At 45.6% G+C, this 19890-nt stretch overlaps 1 protein-coding gene across 1 annotated transcript in view; it reads left to right on the top strand.

The window, feature by feature from the left end:
* The first annotated feature begins 15572 nt into the window (after positions 1 to 15572).
* LOC128873029 (fork head domain-containing protein crocodile-like) overlaps positions 15573 to 19890 on the top strand; it is a 5381-nt gene continuing 1063 nt past the window's right edge. The window contains exon 1 of the mRNA XM_054116306.1: positions 15573 to 18266. Within this exon, the coding sequence (XP_053972281.1) occupies positions 16906 to 18266 (1361 nt within the window). The 5' untranslated portion in view covers positions 15573 to 16905. The remainder of the gene's footprint in view (positions 18267 to 19890) is intronic.

The following is a 19890-nucleotide window of genomic DNA, read 5'->3' as shown; positions in this document are numbered from 1 at the left end:
CCTGGCTGGTCTTCTGGCAATGCCTGAATATTAATTTCTGAATTTCTGGGCACACACCGTCTCGAATACTTAAAGTATCTCTGCCAATGCCAACTCTGTCGGTGGTAGGACCAACCGAAGACACCCAAACTGACCAAACAAGGTAAATACCCGGTGTTCCCCAGAGGATCCCGCTGGACTATGGTTGACGAGTCCCTAATAGTCCAGTAATGGATGACCTGTGAGAGTCGGAATGTTGGTCTTGATAGAAGGCCACTCGTGCAAAGTGTGGCCACGGCACACGTATCCTGGAGACAGACCTGGCTACAGCGTCACTCAAAAATGGTCACCCGAACGCACAGCCCTAATATCTACATCTACTAGTGTCTATGAAATTATCATATCGAACGAACGATGAACGATGCATCGAGCTTTGTGTGATTTCTTAAATCGGTACAGTGGTTTGAGTATCAATCTTCTATTTCGTTACCCAACTACCTCGAAAAAGTTCAGAAAAGAACATTTGGCTTAGCAAACATACGAACAAAAATTAGCTGCTTCCTTTTGGAAAACACCACATTTTCAGGAATTATTTCAACGCAATTTTCAGGAACTACTAAAAGTGTTACTAGTATTCGTTTGTTAAAGGCACCGACACGAGAGAAAACAATTCTGCGAGAAGCCCTTGTATTTAATTTTGCCTAGGTGTAACTCTTTGAGAGCACTTTCGGGACCATCGTGCCTGCGTAACACGGTATGCAGGTAGCGCACACGCGGTCGCATGGATTTAGGCGGTCCAGCCTAAATGTTATTTCATGCGACGGAGATTGCTTCTTCAGGTAACACGCTTCCCGGCGACCCAGACGTCGGACCCGGCCGCGAGAGGAGTTCGTCAAATATGTATGCGGATAAACACGGGGAACGTTGACAGAAATAATATCCGCAGGTGAAGGCGATCGCACCTGTCGGCGTGGATACGAAAGGAATTTTATGGTTCACTGTGCGAGGATCGACCAGACCTCGATGCTCCTGGTGCGACACGACCCCGTCAGCTTGGAATTCGGAATTACCCCGAACCGATGAGAACGATGACAAATTGCAAATTTAAGACATAGGTACTTTCTTAGAAATTGTTATTCGACGCCTGCACTTATCAAGATATGAATTTGGATAAATACGGGCGATGTAATCGCGACAGAGGAATATTATTACCTGGTCGCACTGAACTTAACCACGAGCCTGATTCGGGATTTTCAAGTTTGGCCAAAAATTTTCATCACGAGCCGGACACGTGATCTTCAACTTTGGCCTAGAATTTTCGTCACGAGTCAGACTCGTGATTTTCAAATTCGACTCAAGCCTGAAATTTTCATCACGAGCCGGACACGTGATTTTCAACTTTGGCCTAGAATTTTCGTCACGAGTCAGACTCGTGATTTTCAAATTCGACTCAAGCCTGAAATTTTCATCGCGAGTCAGACTCGTGATTTTCAAATTCGACTCAAGCCTGAAATTTTCATCGCGAGTCAGACGCGTGATTTTCAATTTTTGCAAAAAAAACCTCTCCACGAGCCTGGCTCGTGAAAATAGTGCAAGATAGCGCATATCAGAAGAATATTTCTAAGAAAGAAATTTTCCACGGGATTCTAGGGCAGCGTGCACACACGCACGAATTATCCTCGGCAATCCATCACCATCGAAATCCAATGACCTGTTTACGCAACAACGTCATTGGGGCTGCGTCAAACGACAAAGGGGATCGAACTCGTGTCGCTTTCACCGCGTCGAATCGGCCAAATCCGACGCAGGAATGTTTCTTCCATGGTTCAGCCGACAAGTGCCAGGTTTACGTCAATGGAAACCTTTCTCTGGCGTTCTCATCGCGTGGAAAATTGCGCTGCACAGGTAGCCGTGGCCTTAAAACGCTTCGAATTGCCCCGAGCAGGATTCTGAAACGTGTTTTTTTGTATCGTCAGGTACGATTTAATGGACTGTATAGTTTTAAAGAGATGGATAACGCGAGAAGAGTAGAATCTTGATACTTGCAAATTTTACAGTTGAATTCATGGCTAACGAAAATACTGGAATGTATACAAATGCGAAAGTATATAAAACATCGACACTAATATCAATCATACCTCCATCCAAGCTTCGATTCTTTTTCTCTATCTGTAAAATTGAAATTTGCATAAAGCTTCGCTCTCTACTAATAAATAACCACCGAAGGATCTCCTTTATGAAGATTACCCAGGTTTTCCAAACCATTCCAAAATTTCGAGTTCCAGAAACATTCCAAGTACATCGTTTCCAAGCGAGATCGAATTTCTCGAAAACCTCCAAGAGAATCGGATGCACAGGTGCCTCGATATTGCACACGGATTCCCTATTGTAAAAGGACGATGAAATGACCGAGAAATCGTGGATCGACGTCTCCTCGCGCGTTTCGAGCATAATGGCCGAGGATTTGGATCCTTTTCACTGGAACAAGATCGCGGGGCATTACGCGCGCGGATCTCGAACGGGACCACCGGAACGGTGGTCGATACTCGCCGATTCGAAACCGTTTCAGCATTTTCCACGCATTGTCACGATCCCGAAGGGATACGGCTCATTCAATCCAGCCTCCACCACGGTGGTCCTTCACCTTCTCGGTCTCGCCAATTTTCCGCCTTTCTTTGCTCGTTTCTCGAGCGAAATTACAGATCAGAATGTTTTCTATTGACGATAAATGGCTTTAGTTACCAAAAAAAAAAGGAATGTTTATCTGTAGAAATGTACAATACGTTACTAAATATAAATATTAGAGAGACCAGAAAGTAACGTCGTTTCTGCGAATGCAAATACTTGTTTATTATTCACCAGCTCATCGTGTACCAATCAATTTTTATCGATCAGGTATTGAAAATTTGCACACTAGATGGCAGAAGGTTATCGATAACGAGGACAATTACATAATTGGTTAGAAATAAAAACATATTATAAATTTATTCGTTTGAATTTAATGTAAAAGAAACAACGTTACTTTATAGTCCCCCTAATATTTCGTTTCACGCAAACATCGTCCTGCAACGCAACATCTACTTTCTAATAAAGATCCGCACTCGGTTAATTGCCAACCAAGTAGCTACTTAAGAGAGGAAAAGAAGACGAATAAAAGGAAGCGAAGGAGGTGAGAGTGATTAATCAACCGGCTCGTTCGAGGATTACGCGATGCAGTTTAAGATGCACCTAATCCAGGGAACATCGAACCGGGATCCCCAGTCTGTAAAATATCCCGTCCATTACCGCAACTTTGCGGCGGTGCTAACCGCTCGTATACATATCAACCGAGCCACGTCAGCCGAAACATACCGAAGTCGTAAAGCCTAGCGTGCACGCGGACGGACGGAAAAGAATTCGGCGCCTAATTCGAGATGTTTACCCAAGCGGTGTTGCGGCCCTCTTAATTCATACGCGCTGTTGTTGCAGCTTAGCCAGCGGCAAATTTATTAAAATTGCTCGCGGCGCCCCTGGTAACCGCGTCTCGTTGCGTCGCCGACAGCTCTGTCCGAAATGCGAAATGCGGCATCTTACGCGGGGAAGGTTACCGTAATTGATCGACGGTCGATGGTTTCTTAAACAGTAACCGGGTACTGGTTAACGAATTTAACCGTATTTTCGGAGATTATTTATTTCTTATTCGTTAGACACTGCGTGTAGGAAACGGAGGTGTCTTTTTGGGGGAGAGAACATTTTGGCAGTTTTGTTGGAGAAATGAAGAAATGAGCGAAAATGACATTATTGACATTATTGCTGTCTTTGGAGGCATTGAAGACATTCGAGAGAATTTTGTAGAGGAGACCATGGAATATTGTAATCAACCACCTTGTCCGGTTCTAACCCTCGTCGACTATTGTTAGTAAACACTTATTCCGTACATTTCTTTCTTAGATTAGATATATCTCTTTGTCCTTATTTATCTTTCCATTTTCTTTGCGTAACGAAGGCTTTCTGATAATTTTCTTTTTTCTATTAAGGCCTTTCCTTGGAAAAAAACTCGGACGGACCGGTCGGGATTCGAACCCCGGTTCTCTGCGTGGTAGTCAGCTGCGCTACGCGCTGCTCCACTGTCCGCTCCCGACTTAACGTTACTGTTGTAGTCTATATAAACAGGTTCGTATTCGCATAAAAAAGACAAAGACAAATACCAACCCTTTTACAATCTCCTTCCATACCGAAACTGAAGAATACATTAAACCTTCCTTTCCTTTATTTAAACGTTTCCTTTCGATAGATCAGAAGTTCTGAATATCAAAACAACTATTCGTCGAAGGTAACTAAATTCTGATACCGTCCAAAATATCCCGCGTCGAGATTTCCTCAAGCGTATTGAATACCATTAAAATATTAACGAGAGCATCGCCGAGGCACGAAAGCGACACAGTAACACGTTGGAAGTCTTCGAGGTGTCCCGGACGGGCAGCTATGCGAAGCCACGGCTGTCGAGCGACGAAGAAAACGATTTAATGGCAGACGACTGGTCGTCGGAGGGTGACGTGACGTCCGAATGCAGGCTGCGTCTCGTCAGTGCGAAAGGGAAGCCACGGCCGAGCAGCACTCAACTAGACGAGCAAATCAACCGCCCTTCTCCTTCGTCCGCGATGGAACGCACACGCGTCGCGTGAATTTCGACGTTCCGTGAATGAAATACGTTTCGTTATTTAAACGTGGGAAGACGCGGACGTCGCGCGAACATATCCCGATTCCTGATCTACGATATCTAAATAATAAATTCCGTATGCCGCGATTATGTTATATCGCGATGTCCTTGTTCAACAATGATTACCGATACGGTTCCTGGGAGACGCGAGCGCTAGATCGGGTCTCGCGAAAAGCGGATAAACGCGATATATTTACGGGAAAGAGGAAAATACGCGAACGGGGGCGGGGGTTCGAGCGAGCGGAGGCAGCAGCGTAAATAGAGCCCTGTGAAATTGTCTGCTGTTCGAGGAATCGAGAGTGCATCCGATGTGCAAATCGGTTTAACGAGAGTCCCCCCCTCCCCCCCCCCCACCACGTCCGCCGCTCGCTGTTCTGCCCCCATAAAATAACAACAGGCATCGTTTCCATGCGTCGCATTTTCAGCTCGACGCCATTATCTCCGCCTGCTGTCGCGCCGTGATCGCCGCCGCTTCTCGCTCGCGGATCTCCGATATCGATTCGAAAAAGCAAGATTCGAGATTCGAGGACCTGTGCGATTCTCTTCGGTTAGGGAATTGGAATTTCTGAGGTTTGACCGACGGGTGGAATAGCTTTTGTAACGACGAGATTGTACACTGTTATAAAACGAAGAACAGTAAACAGTAACGGTTTGTTCCGGATCTTTTAGTGGAGAGTATGTAGTCGAGTCTTCCGAGTCTCCTTTTGGAAAATTTTCTACTCGTGTTCCTTGGTATGGAAATTAAAATACTTGTTTGTTGTGAATTTTTCTTTGTTTCGCAGAGTATCTCAGCGTAGTTCCACGAATCTTTTAAATCCCCATTTGGAGAATTTTGTATTTATCCTATGTCAATTTATTACTCGATGAACAAACAATCGAAGAACTTCTGTAAGAATCTGTCGTGATCCACGCGCACTATCCTAATTCATTCGTGTCGTTCCGTCCCGAGTACGAGGTCTGAAGAACGCTGGAACGATTTCGAAATTCTGTTATTTTCGGAACGAGGGTGGATTCATTTTCTTTCCGCGAAGACGCGTGGTACCTGAGCGGTAAGCAGCCACATAGGTACTCGGACACATATGTAGCCGCGTGTACACGGGACAACCGCAACCCTCCGTCGGTGCACAAAAGATTTAGAGAAGTTGCGGCTGAACAAACACCGCTGGCATAAGCGCACGTTCCTCCCTTCGGCTTTTCCTGGCTGCTGTACGAGCGCCCGTGAATGCCTGCCGGTTCTCCGCTCTCGCTACGTTCCCTGATAAGGCTTTTCTTAACAGCCCCGCGAACCCCTTGTGTACATTAATTCATCCGCCCGTGCGGTTATTTCCGAAGCTACCGACTCTTCCGCGGATAGTATTCCAATACTTCCGGGACTCCGACTATCCTCTTGTTATTTCCGGAGGAATCGTATGCAGCGATCAATTATTCCTTAGTATTTTCTCATTATATTATATTTCGTTATTTTTATTGCTATTATATTTTTATTGTATTCGATGGTATCATATCTTTGGATATTTAGGAGCTGGAGATTTCAGAAGGTTTAGGAGTACTCAATAAATCTAGATTTCATTTTTATAATTTACTATACCTCGAGATCTTTTAAAAATATTTTGGACGCTCAGTGGGAGTATCAAATAATTCTCGATTTTATTTTTATGATTTCCTCTACCTCGAGATGAAACCGTTTAAGAATATTTCAGAACGATTAATGAAACTACTAAATAAATCCTCGACTTTATATTTATAATTTCCTGTACCTCGAGGTATTCCTACATTGCAAAATACGACCTTTTAAGAATATTTCCGAACATTTAATGAAATTACTAAATAATTCTCAATTTTATATTCATAATTTCCTGTACCTCGACGGTTTTCTCGTTGCGTATAACATTCGGAACGAACAACCGAGAATTTTTATAATCTACATACTATCGGCTATAGAAGTACGTAGGAAAGATTGAAACGTCGGATGACAGCTCGCGAAAGGAAACGGTCTGGCCCGGGACAGTCTGGCAGTGGATTTATTTCCTTAAGGCAGACAATGAGGAAGGAAATGCGGCTGATACGTTTTCAAGAAAAATAAACGTCTCGCGGCCGTGCCGTAGGGGAGGGCACGGAAAAGGGGACGAAGTCGGACTTTGTGCCGTTTGTTTTCGTCCCCGGGGAATCGGTCGCGTTATAATGTTGCTAAATCCAAATCAAAATAATCCTCGTGATTTTTTACGAGGGAAAACGATACATTGCACGGCGACACTTGCGATTTGTTTTAATTCGAAATTTAGTTTTGTTCGCTTGAAATTTAATTTCATCCGCGGCGGAAGAGGAGGAACGAGAGGAAGTCTCTGCCGACGTTAAAGATCGCAATTTTATTCCCAAGACTCGGGACATCGAGGTTCCTACGATTTCAAACTGTAATTTATTCGAGATCTCCCAGCTTTGATTAAGAATTCTAAAATTTGAACTAAACTGTATTCAAGATCTGGAGATCTCCAAGCTTCAATTAAAAATTCTAAAATTTGAACTAAACTGTATTCAAGATCTGGAGATCTCCAAGCTTCAATTAAGAATTCTAAAATTTGAACTAAACTACATTCAAGACTCGCGATATTCACGCGATCGAAAAGTGTTGCATATCGATTCACTCAATTTTCATTCCGAGACGAGTGAACCATCTTCTTCAAGTTTTTACTAAAGAACCGCAGATTGTTGCGAGCCTCGATAATCGTCCCTCTCGAAGCGTCCATATCGCATCTCTACCATAAATGCACAAACATCTCTACCATAAATGTACTAGTTCGGTCCCGAGTTTGTGCCATTCTGGAGACTTTACTGTATACCCCGCGTGAGTTTCGACCAACCCTGGCCGAAAATGGCGGAAGCTCCACCGGCTCGCCCGCGGTTCCAGAAAAGTGGACGGCGTTGGATACGAGTAACCACGTCGCGGCACACCGCCGGAGAAGATAATAGCCATAGAGAGGAGTAAACGGCGAAAGCACCCGGGTTCCTCGTGGGCGGGTAACGCGGCTAATTCCGACTGTTTGGTTAGCAAGCATTTAAGGTTTGTCTTGGCTGTTGCTTCGTGTCTTTTAGACAGCCGATCTGTGTTCCGACCAAACGAAACGGAAGCTAAACGCTCCCGACGAGGTGACGAGCCGACGACTTCGTCGTTCGGTTGTTCCGGTCCTTTCGCGGACGTGTCCGATTAACGCTGTTGCGTCGACATTGCCAAACAGTGGCGCCGCCTGGCTCACCTGCTGGCCAGAGATTTGGCAGAGAGGTCGAAGCTCGAGGTGGGTCACTCTTCAGGTGAAAGAAAATTGAAAGAAGGAAAAAACGTTCTTAAAACATTCTTAAAACATTCTTAAAACACTCTTAAAATGAAACGTTCTTATCTCGAGGAACGGGAGAATTTCGATGTGGAGGAAAATGGAGAAATAAAATCGAGATCGTTCGATAGTCTCATCTCGAGTTACAGGAAATTATAAACATAAAATTGAGAATTATTCGGTAGTGTCATTATTTGTCCTGAGATATTCTTAAAATGTACTTTCCAGTACAGGAATGTTACCCCTTGATCAAGAAAAGTATCGTGCACCAATTCATGGTTCAAAGATGTTCCAATATTTGATCAGAATCTCCCAAAACTTGTCACCCTCCAATCAACAATCGCGTCGCCGATTAATTCTCAAATTTAACTGTAAACTCAAAACGAGTACAGCTTTCAGGCAATTTCCGAGGTATTTCTGACCGCGTCGGCGTCGAATGGCCATTTCTGGCCACTTTCGTCGGTAAAACGAGAAACCTGCCTCGCGCCGATAGGATTGAATATATCCGGTCTGGCGCGAGGGTGCGAAGTTGAAAAGGGCCGAGGCGGAATTCAGCCGAACAATGCGTACCGGGTGGCAATTTCACGCGACACGTCTCACCATCAGCATATCAATAGGCCGCCGGGATTATCTGGATGTGCAGTGATATTCTGCGGTTGGCTACGGCGAGATAGGGTTGCGCAGTTTCCGGCTGCACGTACACGCTTAACCTAACGCGTGTGGGTGAAACCGGCCTTCCTCTGCGCCGACGTATTGCGTGGAGGGTTTAGCCCCCGCGGTATTACGGAGCAATTTATGCGAGAAGGGGAGAAGTTCGGTTCATTATTTCCTCGTTACTCGCTGGATCCCGGTACAATTTTCGATCGTGTTTCGAGCTTCTTCGATAGGTGTCTTCTACAGGCCGGTCGAAAGCTGTTTCGTGGTGTACAGTTTGGTATCTTTTAGGGATTTAAACGACGATGTAGAAGGGTAACACTCGATGACGGATTTAGATGAAGATGAATCGAGCTTGGAGATGATGGATCCCTTGACCGCTATGAAACGGGCCGAGACACTTTTTGAAAAAGAAATTTGTAGTAGTAGAAATATATTTTTCTTCTATAGAGCGATAGAAAACTATTTTATACCCTGAGGTTTATTTTTGAGGGATTTCGTTAGGGTTGTAGAAATTTCTGATAGGATTGGTGGACGGGCAATCGCTACATTTCTCCGCTATGAAATAATAGATCCGAATATATCGTGTAACGACTAATGATGGATTTAGACGAAGATGAATCGAGCTACGAAATGGAGTGAGACTCTTCTTGAAAGCGATGGAAAACTATTTTATACTTCGAGGTTTGCTATTTTTAATCTAATTTAAACACAAACTCAATTCCCAAGGAATTTCGGCTAAACCAAATGGTAATCGTACCTTAATTCGCCACCTGAGAGCGTATCGACCAAGCGGCCTCTCAGCTCATCATCCAAGTGTCTCCAAACGTACCTAAATTCCATTCAGGAAACTTCTCTCGTCTTCTCCTCATTTTACATTCTCCCTATTTTCGTAAACTTTCATTTCTCGCTCCTATAGCGCAGCGAGTAAAAGAAACCAATGGAACGAGCAACAGAATTCGATTAAGCCGAACGAAAGTACGCTTATTTCGGCGCCGCGGTGGCCCCGCGAAAGAAATCGAGGCCTCGCGAGGAAAGTGGTAACGCTAACCAGATTAGCTTTTTCTCGTGGCGGATTTGAGAAACAGCAGACGGCTGCATCGACGTGTTTGTTATCTTTATGCGCGATCGCATCGGCCCCCGCGCGCGTCATATTCTTGCATGAAAACGCGGTGGAAACGGGCCGACCGTAAACCGGGACGCGTTACAGCCTCGCTGGAGATACGATGCAGAATTGTGGGATGCTGTAAAGACAAACATCGGGGAGCTCGCGCAGAACATCCGCAACGGGACGACGCGCAGAAACCACGGGTAGCTAGGTAGAACCATCGGTAGCTAGGCGAGCCTAGGTTCTTGTGCGCCTCGAGACTTGCTTTTCGGACCTGTTGGCGGCAATTCGAGGAGGTTGTGCCGTTCAAGGGACCCTCTGTTCTTTCAACCTTTATTGCAAGAAATAGTCAAGAAACGTTGCGGTTTTAATAATCAGTCCTGTCTCTTCAAGAGGTGTCTCGTGCTGTTTTAGGTCAAGGCATTCGCCATTTATTGCAATCACCATTTATTGCAATCACCATCTGCATCGACTGGGTCAAACTATTATCAAGTTCGATCTTGTACGAACCATCGAGACGCGTTCAACGATTTTCATCGAGAGTTCCTCGCGGTGGAATCGTCGCTCCTGGGTTACACGGTCCGTCGTATTGGTTTACGCGAGTTCCTGAGTTCGGTGGTCCCGAGAATTAAATTTCATCGTTGTGTAAACAGCCAGCCGGGACCAGACGAGAAGCATACGGAATCCGAAGAGAGTTCCACTGGTTAATCCGATCGGGTGATACGGTGCTCGAGGCTGGACCCGTTTCTTTCACGCGTGGCTTCATCGCACGGTAAAAATATCTGCTGTTCTCCTAGATACCGTTCCCCCCTTTCTCGTTTCGATTCTGGATAGAGAAGTCTGCGATTTTCGGGAAATGGGTCGCCAAGGTATCCGGTCACCGATATTCCTGGCGATTCGGAACCTTGCTGAGAGACGCAGAAAATCAGTCCTCGAGATCACTTTTTAAGGATTATAGAGACCGTAATTGCTTGCTTTAGGAAATTTCGAAAACACAATCATTTTAAGGAATTTGGAATTTAGAATTTAAAAGATCGTTGCTAAGATGGAGAAAACGAGGTGGAAACGCTTCCTAGGGGTTACTCGCGCCATACTAATAATTAGACTGCAGATCTTTATGCATTTATAAAGATATATCTTTGTGCAAGAAACTACAAAATGCAAACAGTATACAAAAATATAAATAAGATTGAAAGTAAAGTTCTACCAAGTAATACGAGCAAAATTACTTGCAGAATAAAATAAATTCCTACCTAGGTTCAATTTTTGTAAGCACGTTCGCGAAGATTTTATTTTGCATAAGGATCCGCAGTCTACTAATTATTAATAGATTATACGTTGATCATTTTAACGTACTCCAAGAACAGCAGTACATATATCAGAACATGATTGGACCCTGTCAGATACGATCACGAACCGACTTTGGCTTTAACGCGGACTTTTTATAGGAGTTCAACATCTGTTACGAAAGAAGCTACAAATAAATGTAACGATCGCCATCTTATAACCGCGAAGCGCAAACATACTCGTTCCGCATAAAATTGTTACACCATCGACGTACATCCTCGACCGGTCACTATAAAAATGCGGTTAACTGTCAGCTTCCTGCCCACGGGATCCAATGAACGTCCATCTTTATCGACCTGTTGTGCGGAAAACGGAACGAATACGCTCTCGAGGAGATTTCGATTCCTGGCCTTGGCAAACCGTAACCTTTGCTCGCTACTTAACGCGTACGAATGTTTGCAGAAGCGGAGCGCCGCGTAACAGTTGTTTCCTTTTTTCCTCGCTTATCGGGAATTCGCGGACAGCGTGCGTCACAAAGAAACTCTACTTTCTTCTTAGCGGAGGATTGACGCAACGCGAACACCGCGGACGCCTCGAAATTCCCGGTTTATTGTTTCTGTCGAGCAAAAAGGAGCGTTCCCGTCGCATGGGATAGGTCAAGGAGGACGTTTATTTGGAAAGGCCTCGAAATTTCTTAAACACCCCGCGAAAGCTTGTCGGCGAATCAACGTGGACCGTGGTAAAAATTATTATCGTTCTTATCGACGCTCCGCTTCGCGCGTTTCCACGAACCTGCCAACGGGAACCCGGTACCGATCGAAAATCACCATCCGAAGGGGATCAATCTGGCGAGAATGCTGGATATCGAGTCATTCGATATATTTCTCCGTTCTTTTTAGTAGAATTGTCCTAGAATTTTGTACTTTTCATTTATCGTTCGAATTTGTAGCAAAAAAGATCCCGAAGAGAACCGGAACTTGGCTGGAATATTTAGAAACCATTCCACGCTTCTAATTATAATTTTTAATTATAATTTTAACAATCGTTTGCTCGGATTGGATCTAACGAATATATGTTGATCCCGATTACGAGCAAAATTTGCCTCTCTAATCGATCTTATTAAAGTGAACGCGGTCTATGCAAATCCGGTCTGTGTAAATATCGCGGATACGATCGTCTTATCAGATTTTGCCACGCAATGAATCGCCATCACGAATCGTTCAAGTGACTCGTATTCTGTCCTGCGAGGTTGTCCGGCGGACCGTGTTAATTGCGTGGAAAAGTCAACAAGAAAATTAGACGAATTATTGCGTAACGCGGTGGAGGAATTTTTAAATCATCGAAAAGAGAATAATAACGTATTTTCGATTTGCCTAATAGAAAAAAAAAACCACTGCACGATATAATACAAAAATAACTCAGCAAACCAAATTAAGTAGTTTAATTTATAAGTAAAAAGATTGATACGTTCGAGGTTGCGAGTACCTTTCCTTTCACTGACGACGTTAACGACAGTTTTCTCTTCTCTCTTGCCAGCCAAAGGGCCGAGAGGTAAAAAGCTGCAACACGGTGGCCTTATCAAACGGATTAGCCACTAGAGAAACGTCGGTTCCGGCGAACGACGAATTTAGATAGAACGCAAGCAAAAGACAATTAAACTTTGGCCGGAAGTTCGAAAGCGTTTCGCGCAGCACCCGAGGCTGAGGGTTGAAAGGGACCGAATCGAAACATCTACAGCCTCGTCGTTTCATTTAAATGAAAATTAGACGTCGCGACACTTTTCTGTTCTCCTGCTCCTACAAATTGAACGAATAGGAGAAAACCGACGACAATTGCCAGCTGGAATTTCGTCGACTGAACAATCGATTATAAAACAGGTTAAATATGTTAAATATGTTAAATATGTTAAATACGTTCCTTTAAATGCGGTTAATCGCAACACTTGTTCGCTTTAAAGCCGTGCTGTATATGAAATTTCAGGTATTCAAGCGTGTTGTGTATCGAATAATCTTGAAACTGTGAGAGATCTAACTGATTGTATGAGAACTTAACCCATTTTTATATAACTAGAGCGTACAGGTTTTACTGCTAGAGTAGAACAACGGAACAACGAGAGAAAACAAAAGCGGTCCGTAGAGAGGTACGCGTGTACTTTTTCACACAGCCTTCTCCGCTGATAAGAAATATTGTTAGATAAAAGAAAGGACAAACTGTGCTACGAATGTTAAATAGCAATCGTAAGATGGAGCGAATATAAAGTATGCCTCGGAGAAATTGATAAAAGTGTGAGAGAGTTAGTTTCAAGTTTAAAGGGACAGAAATACGCGGGAATTAAAGAGACCAAAAATGTAGGTGTTACCTGGTTTAATGGCACACGTTTGTTCGGCGAACCGAGACGGTTCCTTTCAGCAGAATTAATAACTCGGATGAAGCGAGACGGGTTCCTTTTACGCGGATTAACCGTCGCGAATAGTTGGAAGATTTGTCGTCGACGTCGCAGATGGAGGTCTCCGCGAAACCGTGAACGAAAAAGTGGAACATTGCGGCGATCGAAGATATTTTGAGAACCTGGATAGAAGATGGGGAGGGCGATTCGCGGAGGAGCGGAGAAACGGCAAGATGGAAGCCGAGGTGTCCTCTCGAGTGTTTTCGCAAGGCTGGAGTCGAACCCTTGGAAAAACAGACGCCAAATTGAATCCCTCGCCTATAAGAACGTGATGTCTCACCCTTATCTATATAACTCTACCACTCGAGCCTCTTTCGACGGGGTTTCTCGAGTTTCTTCGTCCACAGATTACACACCTATCTATATTTCTCGAGCGAAAAGTGTCGCCCTTTCTCGCGGTATCGAGCCTCGAATATAGTTAACATCGCCGAATCGCGAGGAAAGATTATGCGAGACCAACGCCGTAATTTTAGGAAAGGTATTCCGTAGGAGAGAGAATCAGGATCGAAGTTGGACGATTTCGCGGTGGAGAAAACGGAGATAGGAAATTAGAAATAGGAAATTGGAGATAGGAAAGTGTTGTACTTTCGGATAGTAATAATTAGCTTTTCAAGAATTCTTTCGGCGGCACGCAACCGTAAGTGTCTTTGCTTCGCGCTTCGTTCTCGAAGAATTCGCCGATCGGAATTCTTTTTCCGGCACCTTTTTGTTGCTTTCCTGTTTAGCCGTTGACGAACAGTCAATCGCCCGGCGGATTTCGCGTGACTCGGTCGTTCGTGTTAATCTTTAATATATCCGTCCTGAAATCCTCTCGCGTCAACGAAATATTATTTCGTCCTTCGAAGGAAGATGCATTCACATCCCCGGGTGAAAATGATGGCTATAGAACGTAAATGCGTGCAATTTCTGTCTTTTAATTGCACGCGTCACGGCGACGCAACCGAGGTCATTATCGTTTGAAAAGTGTCAGCAAGTGCAAACATTGTCAATTCGTCCCGTGGCGGCAAGTGTGCATAAAAAAAAAAGTATTGGTGTCACGGTGACAAGTGTACGTTTTACATTCAATGTCATCGCGTCTATTACTAAACAATCAACGATAGGCAACGTTACGTGGCTGATTAATAAAGCTACGAATCTACGAATTTCGCGAATTCTTTTAGCCGGAATTTCAGCTCTCTTACGTTAATGGAATACTTAAAAAAAGATTGTGTATTGACGAATATTCTTCGGTAATAATATTTGTAACGTATTCACAAACCATACTGCGCCAGTTATAATAAATAAATAAATAAATAAATAAATAAATAAATAAAAAAAAAAAGGTTCAAGACGATGTTCCGAAAGCAACCATAAAAATTTCATGGGAGTTTAACTTTATTTTCAAGAGGCCAACCGTACACTACCCCTCGAGGTACAACAGAGATAGCACCATCAACGAACCACCCCAATTGCTCCAAAAAAAATCGATCGAGAGAATTAATGCTCCAAATTGTGTTAACAAAAATAATTTCATAAAATAAAGCCTGCCTTCTTACCGAGTGGCCAATTATATATAGAACCCCTCCAGGTACAACAAAGATATTTATCGTCACCAGCGAACCAGCCCAATTGCTCGAAAAAAAAATTGCTTAAGAGAACAAGTGCTCCAAAATTGACCAAAATAATTTCATAAAATGACGATTGCCTTCTTTCCAAGTGTTCAACTATACACAACCTCACGTACAACAAAAATCGTTACCAGCGCCATCGATCTCCCATCCAGCGAGTCTCCCAGACCCTCACTAGATCTCCAGCGAACACTGCGAGGAAGTCTCACGACCGAATCGATCCGATCGAAACACCCACGTGGCCCGTGTCACATGAAGCCACCCCGTGCGTCATCCCGCGGCCCGACAGTGTTCCATCCGACCTCGTACGGTCCGTGTACCCCGTCGAAGCCGAGTATCTCCGGCGTCGCGACCTTTGCACCGATTCACCTCTTCCCCGACGTCGCAAAGGTATCCGACGGTCGCGGCAGTTACCGCGGTAAAAATTTTCACGAAAGGCTCCGGTCTGCTCGTAGCAGGGCGCGGGGCGACAGGCTCGGCCGCCTCGATTTCGTTGCGCCGGCCCTGTCCGTAGCCTCGAGGGCGTGACTCGGTTGGGCCGGTTAGGTGCGTCGCTCGATCGTTGGCGACCCGGAGCCCAGAGGCGTCCCTGCTCGCGTTGTTACGCGCGGCCCTCCGATTGGCGGCGGCTCGAGGGTGGAGTCACATGATCCCGGTAGCCGTCGCCTGATTGGCGCCGGCTGGAGAGGCGGCAGGCCCGCGACGCGCTTCGAGCGATTTTTCGAAGCGAGGCGCCACGCCACGGGTCGCGCAGACGTGCTCGCTCGCCGCCGCTCCGAGACACTTCGCTCGCTCGCGAGGCCGAGGCCCCAGTGTGTTTTTACTCGGGGTTGAGTAAACTCCGGCCTGTTGTGTATCATAATACGCGTGCACGCGGATTTACTGGTTAGCCTGGCATCGACCACCGAATCGCACCCTCGCGCCCGTACGCGAGAGCCTTCTTCTTGCACGACCGTCGGGGACTAACTTCTCAGCCGCTCCGGCTCAGATACCAACCGAGCGTCAACAAAACGACCGACTAACGACCGGAACGAACCGGCCGTCTCCGTCTACCCGACGGAATCGACGATCCGTCATCGATCGAGCCGATGGTGACGCGCCTCCTTCGCCCTTCGCTGCGGAGTAAGTGACCGCGATCGTGCCGTCTTCATCGAACCTGTGAGACAGTGGTGACAAGTGATCCACCGGGGGGCCAGTGAGTGAAAATTTCCGGAATTCGGGGAGCTTCAGGACTAAGAGTTACATTTTCGACGGTTGGTCCGAGGCTCTTCGACCGTTGCTCGGAGGATCCTGAGTCAAAGGAGCCCGAGGGGAGACGGACTACCTAGAATTTCGTGAACAGTGATACGTGGCAGGTGTCTGCGGGATCGCTCCTCAGAATATAAACCGCGCTAGAAGGTACAGAAGCGAGGACTACTGGGACTAGTAGTGTCAGGAGCACACCGGAGCTAGGTCACGAAGATTCGCTCCTTGACCGACGTTACCTTCTCTGACATATACATATCTTCAACCTCTAAGTATCTATTTATCACCCATCGAGAACCGACTGCCAATCTATCCTACCCAGGATGTCAATCGTGAAATAATCCCATCGTCCTCGTCTCTAAAAGAATCCAAACCAAGTTTCGACGTACTAAACTCTCCCCCTACATCCACCCAAATGTCGATCGTCCAGCCAGGGTGCCTCTGAATCTTCTTCGCGAACCTCTAACCTTCCGCGACATCGCCTCTAATCCTCCCTAAAACCCACCTGCCCCACCTCGATAATATCACAGATAGTATCGTATCCAAAAATCAAAATGCACACGTTGTTCAGCGAGCAAAACGCCTACTACAGGCACGCGACGGCCGTACCCGTTGGGATGGGCACCCCGTCGTACCCAGGGGTCGGTGCCACGCCGGGATACTATGAGCAGTATCGATACGGAGGGTACGCGACGGCCGCGGGGTACCCGGTGTCCGGGATAACCCAGCAGCACATCCACCACCCGGGTAAGGACATGGTGAAGCCCCCGTATTCGTACATAGCCCTGATCACGATGGCGATACAGCACGCGCCCGACAAGAAGATCACCCTGAACGGTATCTACCAGTTCATCATGGAACGGTTCCCGTATTACCGCGAGAACAAGCAGGGCTGGCAGAACTCCATCCGGCACAATCTTAGTTTGAACGAGTGCTTCGTGAAGGTCCCGCGGGACGACAAGAAGCCGGGAAAGGGAAGCTACTGGTCCCTGGATCCGGACAGCTACAACATGTTCGACAACGGCTCGTACCTGCGGCGTCGTAGACGTTTCAAGAAGAAGGACGCGCTGAAGGAGAAAGAGGAGGCGTTGAAGAGACAGGGCTTGGTGCCGGAGAAACGCGGCCAGGACGATTCCAAGCCCAGCAACATGGCGATACAGCCACCGACGGACGCGACGTCCAAGAAACTGGGAACCATGGACGCCACCCTCTGCAAGCCTAAGAGGGAACCGGTGAACGACCCAGGGAGCCACTGCATGGCCGTCCAGGCCAAGTACAGTCTTCACAGTCCCATTCAAGAGCCGAAGACCACGGCCGCGACGACGACGCCGGCCGTCGCCGTGCCCGGCCAGAGCGTTATACAGACCGCCCTCGGACATCAGGTTCATCAAGCTCACCAGGTCCACCAGGACCCCATCCAGGACGTCTCCATGGGCCTGGATCCCACCAGCTTCAGCGTCGACGCTCTGATGACAACGCGAGAGAACACCGCCGCCCTGATGTCCAGGGACAACCAACACCACGCGCACCATCCCCACGGGCTCCAGCACCCGCACCCTCACTCGCACTCGATCATGACGAGCAGAGAGACGATGGGCGCCGGTGTGGTGTCCAGGGACCACTTGTCCGCCGCCTGCACGACCACGACCACCACGACGGCCGCCGTCGCCGCGATGATGGCCACCACCGGCTACGGACACGGCGGCGCCGTCTCCAGGAGCAACGGATCGCCACCCGGGACCATGTACGCGCCCTACTGCACACCGGCCACCGGTTACATCATGGAGCACGCGGAATACAATTCCAGGAACCATAATAACACCGCCGCACACTCGCAGTGGTACCAGGAGGCCGCCAGCCCCGACGCCGCCGCCATTTATCAGGACACACAGTCGCCGAGCTGCCAGCTTTACAGGTGAGAATGGAAACGACGCGGGGGAAGTATGCTCGGGTAGATTTATAGAGGAGTTGGAGGGCTGTTCTGGGGTGAATGAGAGTCGAGCTTGGGGTTGGGTTATTCGAGGACGTTAAAAAGTGAAAAATTGAAACATTTACTTCTTAGCTTTTGGGTATCCTAGCTTTCCCAAAATTTGTGTGGGTGTTTTGGGGATAAGATCTAACTCGTATACAAATTTTTATCATTTTCTTGGGGTTATTTCGATTTGCACTAGAGCTTCCTTAACACTTTCGCTGCGGATGACGCACATATGGGTTGTTGAATACCGCCCTAGGTTAAGTAATACCTTTATGAGTTAAAAATTTACGTATGTAATGTATACTAATTATTGTCGGTTACCCTTCAATCTCAAGGAGGGAGGTGTTGGATATCGCTTAGACTAATCTGTACCTTCTGTACTGTACCATCTGTAATCTTCATTACTTTAGGTTAGTCAGTAGCTTTATCTTCATGGGATAAGTGAATATTTTTAAGTTTCAAATCTAGTAAGAAATTTTTCATTAAAAAAAAAAAGCATAGTTGGAGCTCCCAGCGAACGGCTACTTATTTTCGTCCGCAGCGAAAGTGTTAACCGAGCAAGTGTCGGGATATATTACTTTGGCTTGTGTAAATTCTTAATTATCGGGGTGCGCAGGCAGAGGTCTGCGTTTAGGAAATTTAGTGTAACGTTTAGGAAATTTAGTGTAACGTTTAGTGTAACACTGTTGTTAGTAAATTGTATTCGTAAATCAGGCTTGCATTTTGTACACTTCCGAGGGCTAAGTGAGACCGAGTGGGGTGAATTCAGCGAGGACCCTTTTTGAACAGTCGCGTGGATTAATTTCTATCGCTCCAGTGTTAACCCTTGGTAGCATGGTTTTCCAAATTAAATTTAAAAATAATATCAATGTATTTATTATTCGAACACTCTCGACAGCTGACGTTTATCTTTCGAACTTTTCCATTCACGTACAATTCGACTTAAAAGTCCGATGTCGAAATCGAAACTCGGGGGATGTAAGGGTTGAATGTATAAGGGTTAACTTCATTCCACGATTTAAATTCTGTGATTCTCTAATTCTCTAATCTCTCGAATTTTTCTTACGTACAGTCAGTGTAATAAGTAGACGGCGGATCTTTATGCATTTATAGGAAATTCGAATGCGCAAGAACCTACAAAGTGCAAACGATATGCAAAAATATAAAAAAGATCGAAAGTAAAGTTCATGTTATAATGTTTGCAGAATAAAATAAATTCCTATTTAGCTTCAATTTTTGTATATACATTTGCTAAGATTTTATCCTATTTCATTACAGTAATTATCCTATTTTATTATAAGCAGACTGCGAATACAAAGTGCATCGAGTATAAGAAACATATTGAGAGATATTGAAAGATATTGAAAGATATTGAAAGACATTGAAAGTAAAATTCCTACTGTAATATTTGCAGAATAAAATAAATTCCTATTTAGCTTCACTTTTTGTATATACATTTGCAAAGATTTTATCCTATTTCATTACAGTAATTATCCTATTTTATTATAAGCAGACTGCGAATACAAAGTGCATCGAGTATAAGAAACATATTGAGAGATATTGA

The sequence above is a fragment of the Hylaeus volcanicus genome, chromosome 2 (assembly GCF_026283585.1).
Source record: "Hylaeus volcanicus isolate JK05 chromosome 2, UHH_iyHylVolc1.0_haploid, whole genome shotgun sequence".
Classification (NCBI taxonomy): Eukaryota; Metazoa; Arthropoda; class Insecta; order Hymenoptera; family Colletidae; genus Hylaeus; species Hylaeus volcanicus.
This window is presented reverse-complemented; position numbering and strand designations above follow the sequence as displayed.